This window comes from Triticum urartu, chromosome 3 (assembly GCF_003073215.2).
Source record: "Triticum urartu cultivar G1812 chromosome 3, Tu2.1, whole genome shotgun sequence".
In the NCBI taxonomy this organism is placed as follows: domain Eukaryota; kingdom Viridiplantae; phylum Streptophyta; class Magnoliopsida; order Poales; family Poaceae; genus Triticum; species Triticum urartu.
Genome location: NC_053024.1, coordinates 544,369,350 through 544,381,617, shown reverse-complemented (window position 1 = coordinate 544,381,617; position 12,268 = coordinate 544,369,350). Strand labels below are relative to the sequence as shown.

The window sequence follows — 12,268 nt, the reverse complement described above, 5'->3', positions numbered from 1 at the left end:
GTCTCTTTACTCGTTCCATAATACATCATCTCGCAACTAACTCATTTAGTTTCATTGCTTGTAAGGCTTAGGTGATGTGCATTACCGAGAGGGCCCAGAGATACCTCTCCGACAATCGGAGTGACAAATCCTAATCTTGAAATACGTCAACCCAACATGTACCTTTGGAGACACCTGTAGAGCTCCTTTATAATCACCCAGTTACGTTGTGACGTTTGGTAGCACACAAAGTGTTCCTCCGGTAAACGGGAGTTGCATAATTTCATAGTCATAGGAACATGTATAAGTCATGAAGAAAGCAATAGCAACATACTAAACGATCGAGTGCTAAGCTAACGGAATGGGTCAAGTCAATCACATCATTCTCCTAATGATTTGATCCCGTTAATCAAATAACAACTCTTTGTCTATGGTTAGGAAACATAACCATCTTTGATTAACGAGCTAGTCAAGTAGAGGCATACTAGTGACACTCTGTTTGTCTATGTATTCACACATGTATTATGTTTCCGGTTAATACAATTCTAGCATGAATAATAAACATTTATCATGAAATAAGGAAATAAATAATAACTTTATTATTGCCTCTAGGGCATATTTCCTTCACTTAGGGCCCTCTCGGTGTGATGGCATCCATCATCGTCTGGCCAGAAATAGGTGACTATGTCACGGGGATGCCGGAACATATTAACGAGAAAGAAGAATAAAACCGATAACGAGGATGACAGTATAGTGAGCATGTGTATGACTCAGGAGGATACTGATGCATCTCGGGTTTTGTAAAGTATCATGAAGCAAAGGGAACATCACATGATAACCAAAGGTTCACTCAAATATCATTCATGTAATCATAGGGAACGATACGGACGCCCACGGTTCCGTTATCGGTCATTGAACTAAGAAGTTTCGTTCATGTCTATGATTTACCGAACCTACAGGGTCACAAGATTAAGGTAATCACGATCTGCTGACTATTAGTAGGACGAGAGTATCGATGGTTTGTTTGTAGAATTGTTTCATTAGTATTTGGAATAGTTTCGAGAGAAACCGGGAGCGTTTCAGGGTCACTGGAAGGGTTTCGGAGTTTATCGAGCAATGTCGGGTATTACTGAGAAATAATATATAGGTGGAAAAAACCGGTGATGTTAAATTAATATTAAAAGGCTCTAGTAATTGTTAGGAGGTTTTTATATTTAATTTAGTATCAACGGGCCTTCAAAGGCCAAACGGTGGAGAGAGAATTGCGCCACGATGGCCCATGTAGGGGAGGCGCCCCTTTCCCCCTTGAGGGAGACCGAATTGGGGTGGGGGGAGGACTCCTCCTTCCCTCTTTGGCCGGCGCAAGGAGGGCAGTCCTTCCCGTCCTTGAGGTCGTGCTTTTAGACACACAACTTTTGGAGCCTCCTATAGTCCTCTAGTTCTAGTTAATCAATTAGAGCTTGACCTAGATCCTCTAATCCTTGTAATTAGAAGTCTAGTGTGATTATAATCTCCTCCCTCAAATTCTTCGGCGACGATTAGCTCTGGACGGTGAGCGCTGCCGGGTCGTGAAGACTGTACGCTTGCAACCAAGGAGAGAGGTCGTGCTTTCGGTGCTCCCTTCGAGAGATCGTTCGTGGGTGGTTCGCGGGATCGTTCATCTGCGGTTCGAGGGACTCCAAGTACGATCTACACCGACTCGTCGACTTCCGTTGCATTCCGGAGATGGTAACGATCGTGATCCAAACCGTTTATGCATCTTCACATTGTTCATGGGTGATCGTAAGGTGATTTTTTTTGTTTTCTACTACACTTCCCAACAGTTACTAAGGCTTATAGGCCTAAATTTCTCATTTCTTCCACATTACTCTCCTTAGGGATAAGCGTGATAATAGCAAAATTCAGTCTATATATATCAAGGTTGCCATACTCAAAATCTCTCACGGAAGTCATAAAGTCATTCTTAATAATATCTCAGAAAGTCTGGTAAAACAAGAACGAAAACCACATTGAGATAAGCCCCATGAGCGTAGGATCCCAAACAATAGCAAGCTTAATTTCCTCTTCTAAAAAAGGTTTTTTTGTAAAGTTTCATTTTCCTCGGCAGTAACCCCACTCACCCCTCTTCCAAAATTTGAACCTAAATGAATATCTGCAGTAGGTTCAAATTTAAAAAAGCATCTTATAAAACTGGTGGCCACTTCAACCATATCTCGTGTAGAATGAGCAGGACCATTCTCACCAAGTAGCAAAAGCTCTATCTATCTATCTATCTATCTATCTTTCTTTCTTTCTTTCTCTCTCTTCCTTTGTTAGGTTGGCCTCTAAATTGATGCTCTAGCTTTTAGGTTTTCTTCTCCACAATCGAGTTTTAAATTTCTAGACTTCAATTGGGGAAGAATTAGAAGGTGTATTCCACACCACAAACCAAAGAATGAAACTCAGGATAGTCGAGCCGAGAGTGCATTTTCTACCATGCACGGTATATACCGTGCATTGTCTACAGGGTGGGAAAGATATCATAGTGTACTAATCACTTGCTGTACGTCTCACTTTTGTCAGTCCCTTGCATGCCTCCCCTATCCCCTTGCGACTCTATCACAGAAATATATTTTCTCTTCTAGTATGTAACTGTTTAGATGCTTGATATCTTCTGAAATAAAAGTTTCTTTTATATTCTATTTAGACAAATGTTTTTATACCAATGATATATTTTAAACAAGACTAGTAGAAAACTGATCTATGTACCATAATGAGTTTCTGTGCGCATCAAATTGATCTATAGAAAACTTGATGAAACTTGGTACATAGTTTTTTTTTACAGTTTCGTAAGGTCTCACCATGTTTCAGATTCGAATTTTAAAACTTGTCAAAATATATTCAACGGTGATCTTATTTTAAAGTTCCCTTCAATAGTAACACAAATATGCAAATGTATCTAAATCAAACTAATGGTTCAAAAGATAAAATAAATTTAAATTTTAGAATCATACTCTCATACTGCTGATATTTACTTCGGGGGTGAGAGGAGAGATATTGCAAGTTACTATAGAAAAAAGTTGTCTGCACATGGAGAAAAGGTGACTGATTGACAGGGTCATAAATTGTGGTTTACTAAACTATACAATGAGAACATACATGCATGGATGCGAACCTCAAAGAGAGTGAGTGGCTGATAGATGCACGGTATTTATCATGCATGGGAGAATGTATTTTCCTTAGTCGAGCCACCATTTTTTAAATCTAAAAAGTTTGGGAGGCGTGGAATGGATTCGGTGCAAGCTTATTTGGCACCTAAGGGCATGGTCCAAACGTAGACATTTATGGAGGCGCTAGGATCGATTTTCTACCCAATTCCCCGTCGATTTGCAGTTGGACCCGCAAAATCCTGGCGTCGAACGCCGCACTGACGCAAACATACGCATCGGAGGATATGTCCTTTTCTCTCTCGCATGAGGCGTTTGGGCTGTTAATTAGCGCCAGTTGCTAGCGCCAGCCATTGAACTATAAAGCGCTTAGACTATTTTTAATTTACCAAGATTTATCTTTCCTCTGTTAGTGTCGAGTTAAGCATTCCCCATTGTAGATGCCTTAATCATTCCACTCAAGCATCGGGCCTTAAGGCCTCTTTTGGTTCATAGGATATGAATGTTATAGGAATAGGAAGATCATAGGAAGTGAGATGACATGTATTTCAATTCTTATAAAGAAAGAGATGTCATTTGATGCATGGGATAGGAATTTTTCCATTGAGTCTTATCTAATGTTTTTTTTCTCCAAAATGTGAAGGATTGATTTCTATCCTATATATGAATAGGAATCCATTCATACAAACTAAAGGGCTTCAAAGAAAAATTTACTATGCAAATCTTATACTATAGAAATCTTATGAGATTCCTACAAATCAAAGAAGGCCTTATTGTGGCGCAGGCTCAACACCAGAGACAATATGGTGAACAAGTAGTGGCATGCCATCGCCCCCCATGCCGGCTGCCACAGATGCGCAGCGGCGGAATCGGTTGACCACATTATCCTTCATTATGAGAATGTGTGGTTCGTTCGTCTGGCGAAGGCTGGGATTGTTGGATCTGGCAAGTTCTTCGTCATCGCTGGACATCTTTGCTAGCTCTGGGGAGACTAGAAATGCCGGGGATTGCCTATGGCCCGCTCTCTTTGCTATCTGCGCCGCCGCGCTTTGGAGCGCACGCATTGCACCAGGGCTCCAGGTCACCATGTGATTGGCTCTGCAACCGGCTTCGCCCATTTTGAAATGTATACAAGGAAGAGACTGCTCTACCTTCATTTTTTTAAAAAGATTCCTAGGTTTGCAGTTGCAAGTTTTTCCATTGTGCTTTTACTATTTTAAAGTTGCAATACTTGCTTCGTACAATTTGAGTTGCAAACCTGATGTCAAGCATGATGGCGTGTAAAAAAATATTTTATTTATACTCTAGATTAACACACAACAGAGATTAGATAACTTGTTCTCTTATATGCATGCCAAAATTGTGCAACCAAGAGAATGATGTAAACCATGTGTCAGCGTATGCTTCTGAATGACTACCAATCACCATTCATCCGGCGAGAGGAACAGAAATTGCACAACATTTGGTGTTTGCCAGTAGAAATAAACAGACAACACAACCTAAGTTTCCCGTTAATAAACGTTATCAAGAATGTCAAAACATATAGCTCAAGGACTGACCTTAGTCAGTGCTGAACAATTATAACTAGCTTAGTTTGTGCTGGATTTAACATAAGTTTTCCATTCATAAACGTCCAGCATTGGAAAACATCACATGGGTGTTTCAAAAATTTGGAAACTATGCGCAAGAAGTTCTGAAAAATTGGGCACAATAAGTAGTATTATATGATGTTTTGCCTCTGATCTTGCATTGAATTGTTTATGTTTATTTTAGCCTTTGAATGGTTTATGTTGAACTAGTAATATATTGTGGGTAGCGAGAAATGTTACTCCCTTGGATACATATTAATTTACACACATTTAGTATAATTTTGTACTAAAGCTGTACTAAGTGTGCGACAATTAATTTGGATCAAAGGCAATATGTCGTTATCTTGTTGCATCTAAATTGATGATTGATCCAAAGCAAATGAACTCGTTATGGTCTTGCTCTTTTCCTTTTGATTCCATGGCAATGCACTGGCGCTATACTAGGCTTCTATAAAGTTTGAGCTACGAAAATCAACTATGTATTGATAACAACAGTTCGACAAAGGGCAACTGTCCCCTTTCACTTACATTAAGGTAGGTTCCAACTTCCGCTACAGCCTCAATTGCCTACTACTCTCTAGTATTATTAAACATATAAGTATTGCAGCTATGCGAAACAAATACAGCAGGCTGCACGCATGCATAGCGTCGAAGCTGGATGATCCACGGCTCCGTCTTCGCAACCAGCATGGGAAATTGATATTGGGAATCTGGGATGGGATGGCACAGCCTTCTCCAACAAACTCCAAGTCCAGCAAAGTATATATCATGTTCTACTATTTTGGGGCCTCCTTTCATGTTCATATTCGGTTTTACACGATGGTGAGCACTATACATGCGCATGACCAGCGATCCCTCTTTAGCCCTGACATCTCGAGAAAACAGCCTGTTACAGTACCTTCACTTCATCGCCGAGGACGAGGAGTTTGACGACAGGGCCGAAAACATGCTGTTATCGGCCGTGTCTTTGCTGTATGCTTTGCGCACGTTCTCCTTCACCTCGCAGAAGCGCATCTTCTTCACCTGTTGCTCATCAGGGGTGCCGCTTTGCTGCTGGAACGCATCAAGGCCATCAGGCAGGCCATCTTCCAAGAATTTGTCGAGCACCTGCGAGCAGTTTGGGAAGTACCGACGGCCCAGTTCCACTGCCACCATCACAGACATGTTTAATTCATGAATAAATATGATTGCCAGACTGCTCGTGTACACAGAACGAGCTGAATGCAAATACACAACACTGAACACCTATGTTCACAAGGTGTTCAGAGTACCTACAACGACAGGTTGCAAAGACACATACTAGAAACATATGTAGAAATGAACTTGTGCCACATGCCAGAATGGCAACATACTTTTACATGTTCATGTTTTTTACTGTGAACAACACATGCTATATAAATAGGTTCATGCACAGAATATCAATGAACCCAATAAACGGCGTTAAGTTATTCAGGTAGAAGGTTGTGTACATGGTTGTATTAACAGCTAGTAACAGCTTACCCAGCAATTTATCCAACGATCTCTCTCAAAAAAAATTATCCAACGATATAGCACCGGACAAAGTAAAATTGAAAGGAAAGATCGACTACTCATGTTCGCACCTGTTTTCGCTAGTGCATCCACCCTTGAACGCAGCCTTTTGTTTTTTGTTACTGGCGTCTCATTCAGATCGACTTCCCTCAGTTTACCAGAAGTACTTGCTGCAGAAAAACCACCAACTTCTGGTGTGACGTCTGCTTGTGCAATTTGCATGGCAACCTTCGCTTCAGCAGGGAAGAACAGTCTTGCGAACGCGACTGCAGAGACCACAGATCATTTTAACATCTTATGAAAAGGGTGCATACGGCAGAGTCGAATGTGCAGCAAGTGTTACAGCCACCTATTTCTATAGCATATGCACCGGAGAGGGGGGGAAAAGAGGGATTTTTTGGTAGAAAGGGGTACTTTTTCTCAACCTCCCCCATCATTTTAATATTGAGAAAAGATTTGTCTAGAAGTGTCACTATCATTGCATAAAAGGAGACTTCACCTCTGTTTTCCAGGTAGCTTAGTTTCATGTGAAGATCATCAGCCAATAAAGGTGAGGTGACAGAATCTTCCGCTGTCATAGGATTCCTCATCATCTCCCTCTCTAGGATGTCAATGCACATCCTATCTTTATTTGACTCTTGGCCCTGCTCCATCTTCGCATTGTAATCTTTTAGTCTTGTTAACCTTCGACAAATATTACTTGCAAGGCGGCCGTCATCTGTCAATTGCGACGCCACTGCTCCTTTGCTTAAGAGACACATAATAATAGCTGGTTCTCTCCTCATAGCAGCTAGGTGGAGTGCTGTGTACCCACGACTGTTCTTCAAATTCAAGTTGGCAAGTTCCAGGCCTAACAACTCTGTAAGAACTTTGGAATCGCAGTAAGCTGCAGCATAATGCAATGCGTTTGCGTCGTCGAGGGTGATTTCAGACTCATTAAGAAGCAACTTGACAAGTTCAACATCATCAGAATCCAGTGCCCTGTGGATTCTTCTTACTCTTTTCTCGTGTACAGGGTCCGAAATGATGGTGTCACCATCAATTGGCGGAGATTTCTGACGGATCTTTTTTATCTCGTCAGCAATTTCTGGAGGGAGTTCCTTATCCAAAGACAAAATATCAAGATCCGATCTTGCAATCCTTTGAACACATTTTTCACGCACTTGAGTAAGCTCCGAGTGGAAAGCAACTTGCAAAATAGGTAGGACGTCTTCCGCGAGAGTCTTGTCAACAAAGTTCATAAGCCGTCGCTGCAGTAGATGATCATCTTAACCATGATTAGCAATTCACCAGAGAAAGAAAGGGTCGTGTGAAATTGAGAAATGAAACCATGATTTACTTTTTTTACTCATGTACCAAATTTACTGTTTTTCGTCTGTTTCGAATTAGCATGCCAAATATACTGCAAATGTCTGTGCACAGTCAAATAAACAAATTGGAGAAGGGTAGAACCATGAGTCGAACATTTCTAGCCTGAAGCTGCCAAGATTAGAGAAAAGATTCTACTTATAAAATATACAATTGGGAGTTCTAAACAAGCCAATAAGAGCGTATGCATCCCTCACCTGGAACAGCGACATGAGCTCGGGGATCCTGAAGGTCCAAGCCGCGTACATGAGCTCGACGGCGAACCTGATAGCCGGCGGGCACGAGTCGTGCGGGCACACAAGATCAGCACATGACACCACGTCCAGCGGCGCCGGCCGGAGCCTGCCCGTGTAGAGGTACCCCATGAACGCTAGGAAGGCCTCGCGGCCCACACGGCCACCTGGGACGAGGTCCTCCATCTTGTACTGCGGCCTCCCGTTCACATCCCCTCCCGCTCCGCCTCCGGTGGCGGAGGCAGAGGCAGTGACGGCCCCATCACTGCGGCTCCCGCGGGCGCGGAAGAGGTCGTGGAAGAAGGAGCTGCGCACGGCGAGGATGCAACGGTGGACGGGGATGGGCGGACCGCCGTCCGCGACGTCGACGTCAGCGTCGCTGCAGTCGAGTTCAGAATCGAGGAGGAGGCGCTCGAGGTTGCTGCTGAGGCGATTCAGGCTCACGGCCTCGACGCTGCTGCTGCTCCCTCCCCCTCCCCCTCCACCGCCCCCGCCCCACCCGTCCGCCGCGGGCAGCGGCGCCAGAGCGCCGGAGCAGGGGCTAGAGCCGTTGGACAGGTAGGACGACGAGGAGGCGAACGTGATGGACGACGACGGCTCCATCACCGCCGCCAAGCACGAGGCGAAAGGGCCCTAGAGCCGGACCACCATGTGTGAAGGCAAAGGGGGGAGGCTGCCTTTTGGTCGCTCCCGGCCGAACTGCGCAATTCGGGCAGGCTTTGTTTGGCACCACACAGATCCGCGTCGGCACGGAAACTCCCCCACGTAACCCCGCCTAAACGCAGCGGGGAAGGGACGGCGAATTCGTCGAGCCCAGATCTCGGCAGCCGCCCGCCGCCGCCGCGTCAAGCCGGGAGCTTTCGGGGAATTTTTTCCTCCTCGCGACCGGCTGATCCAAGTGGGGGGAGCAGGAGGAAATATTGGGAGCGACGACGACGACCTGGCGGGGCGGGGAAGGAGAGTGGGGTCGCGGGAGAGGAGTCCGGGGGCAGTTGCGTGGAAAGCAGGGGGAGGCTCGGGCGGGGAGGGGATTGAAGACGACGACGGGGAGGAATATGGAGGCGGAGGATGACTGAGACCGCTGGATTTCTCCCGTCCCTACCTTTCCCTTCTCTTCACTTTCTTCGATCAGGTTCTCTTCTCTGGCTTTTGGGGTCGGAGAAGAAGAAGGGAAGGTAAAATTGCACGAGCCACCCCACAGAATACCATATTGGCGTTTGTGCAGAGTACAAAAGCGCGGAGGTCATTATTACGAAATTATATAATACTCTTGCAATGACAAAACGTAGTACGCGTAAGCGCCACACGTCACTGCAATCGGGGGAAGACTTGTGATCCCACTTGCCAGGCTCTCTCTTCCATGTTCTCACTCCTCCCCCTTTCCTTCTCTCCTTTTCCCATTAGGGCGCAGCTTTGGACACAACCGCGTTCTTCGTCCTCTATTTGGGGCCCTTTTTGTAAGATTATGGTATCGTTTGTAATTTTATGTTTTGTTGGGGTTATGTGTGTAAGTTGTATTGGCGGAGCGACTTTGAACCCGATCGCGTTCTTGATTCTCTATCGGGGGTCCTTTTTGTGAGATTTAGGGGCTAGTTTGTAGTTTTATGTTTTCTTGTGCTCTGCTTGTAAGTCGCGCTACCCACCGCGTTGATTAAACGTGGTGCTAGGCCCTTCTCGATCCTTCCCGTATTAAATGCAGCAATGGGTCCTACTCGATCCTTCCCGTGTTAAATGCGGGAATGGGTCCTACTCGATCCTTCCTGTGTTAAATGCGGGAATGGGTCCTACTCGATCCTTCTCGGCCCCTCCCGTGTAAAAAGCAGGAATGGGCCCTACTCGATCCTTCACGAACCCTGCATGGTCTCGCGTGTCCTTCTCTAAGTAATGATCCTCTAGCAAAAAAAGAGTGTGTTGGGAACCTGACTAAATATTTTTGCATCATGGACATAATTTATATCACTACACAACTAATGTAGTCGTATCTCATGGTGTTTGGTCATGATGGTTGCCCGACGTCGGCTCATTGCGATAACTTGTTGGCCGGAGGTTCGCTGTGACGGTGACAACTTGGTGACCTGTGACGGTGGTGTCCTCCTCCATGGGACCTATGCGCGGGCGCTTCCCCTTCTCTGCATCCTGATTTCACGTTGATCTAGGGTGGGTGCACCTTCTATCACCATCATCAATCAGCTCCATTTGCATAAGAGTGTTGCTTTGTCAGTCGATGGCCACGTTGCCACACAAATCCTCTTGTGCGGTCATGGCTACCAGTGCTACATCATAGATCTCATATGCCCCTCCCCTCTTGTCATCCTCATCCAAATCCGATACTTTCACCACCGGATCTAGTGATTCCTTCTTACCGTGGCATTGTGTAAGTGCATCGCCACCCCTAGTTGGTTTTGGAGTATTGACAACAAACTTGGTTGAGGGACTAATGTGTTTGTGAGAATTGCAGGATAACACAGGTATTAGTCCCTTATTGATTCGGTTTACCTACCAGAGATGACCCCTAAAAATGTGTGAAAACATTGAAGATAATGGTGGTTCATGAAGACATCCACGATGAAGATTATGACATGTGAAGACATTCACTTGAAGACTATGGAGTGCGAAGACATAGTTGTTTCGTAGTTTCCGTTTCTTCTTTATTGAGTCATAGGAACCACCGTACTATTAAGTGGGGTTCAAGTGAACAAAGTCAGAGTGGCTGATGTGATGCTCAACCAAAATCCTATGTCTTCGAGCGAAGACAATGAGAGCAAAACTTATCCAGAGCTGGATGAGTCAGCTTTACTTGTAGCCCAAGTCAAGCTGTCGTGTGTGTTTGAAATCCGACCGTTGGACACGTGTCGGTTCCTTAGTGACCCAGGGTCATTTCGGACATATCAGGTCGGGTAGCCTCCTGGCTACAAATAGCCCACCCCCTACACCAAGAATTGGTGGCTGTTCAGAGTTAGTGCACGGCTTTTGTCGTTTGAGAGCAACCACCTCCGAAGCCTTTGAGAGAGAGATCCTTGCGAGGACAAAGCCCTAAACACCCAGAGCCAAAGAGTGTTAGGCATCACTGAAGTCTTTCTGTCCGCGTGACCTGAAGTCTTGTCACACTTGAGGACCGTGAATCCTCCAGCCAGTTAGGCGTCGCGTTTTGAGCATCCAAGAGTCATTGCGGATCGCCGGTGAACGAAGTCTGTGAATGTTTGAAAGTCTACCTTGAAGACTTACCAGAGTGATTGGGCGAGGACTGGGTGTCCTTTGCTCAAGGGGAATAAGGTGAAGACGCGGTCTTCTGAGTTCAATCTCAGCCCCCCTAACCAGACGTACAATTGTCACAGCAACTGGAACTGGTCTACCAAATCCTTGTCTTCACCAAGCAACTGGTTCTATCCCCCGCTTCCTTTTACTTTTCAGTTTGTCTTCGTGAAGTCATTGCTTGCCTGTCTGATCTGATTGACTTCACTGTGTGAAGACTATTACCTGTTTGGCTTCATACTGTCTTCCATTCTGATCCATACTACCTAGTTGCTGATAGTCTTCGTACTTTCACTATATTGCTTACTTGACTATGGCTTGTCTAGTGTAGTCTATCTTCCGCTGCATATCAATAGGTTCACTTCATCTGTTCGTCTACAAAGACCTCGTGTATTGAAGACTTTCATAAAAATCGCCTATTCACCCCCTGATAACCCACAAGTATAGGGGATCGCAACAGTTTTCGAGGGTAGAGTATTCAACCCAAATTTATAGATTTGACACAAGGGGAGCCAAAGAATATTTGAAGGTATTAGTAGTTGAGTTATTAATTCAACCACACTTGGAGATTAATTATCTACATCAATATGATCAGTAGCAAAGTAGTTTGATAGTTTTGATAGTAGTGACAGTAGCAACGGTAACAGTAACAGTGATAACAGTAATTTGTAGCAAGTGTAATAGTGATGATAGCAATAGTAACGCAACAAGATCAACAAGGATAAATTCGTAGGCATTGGATCGTTGACTTGTTGGATGATATTCATCATGAGAAGTTATAACCTAGGGCGATACGGCACTAGCTCCAGTTCATCGATATAATGTAGGCATGTATTCCGTAAATAGTCATACGTGCTTTATTAAAAGAACTTGCATGACATCTTTTGTCCTACCCTCCCGTAGTAGCGGGGTCCATATTGGAAACTAAGGGATATTAAGACCTCCTTTTAATAGAGAACCGGAACAAAGCATTAACACATAGTGAATACATGAACTCCTCAAACTACGCTCATCACCGGGAGTGGGCCCGGTTGTGGTCACTCCGAGGTTGCCAGATCATAACCATAGTAGGTGACTATAACTTGCAAGATCAGATCTAAAACATGGATATAATGATGAATTCATAAACGGTTCAGATGTGAAATCATGCCACCCGGACCCAAAGTGACAA

General features: G+C 44.6%; 1 protein-coding gene across 1 annotated transcript; it reads right to left on the bottom strand.

Moving 5' to 3' along the window:
• Positions 1-5,170: 5,170 nt before the first annotated feature.
• LOC125544889 (BTB/POZ domain and ankyrin repeat-containing protein NPR2-like) lies at positions 5,171-8,968 on the bottom strand. Its single transcript, XM_048708673.1, has 4 exons — positions 7,810-8,968; positions 6,744-7,494; positions 6,316-6,510; positions 5,171-5,859 (listed from the first exon to the last, which is right to left on the bottom strand). The coding sequence occupies exons 1-4, from the start codon at positions 8,446-8,448 to the stop codon at positions 5,615-5,617; spliced, it is 1,830 nt and encodes a 609-aa protein (XP_048564630.1). The 5' UTR covers positions 8,449-8,968; the 3' UTR covers positions 5,171-5,614.
• Between the last annotated feature and the right edge of the window lie 3,300 nt (positions 8,969-12,268).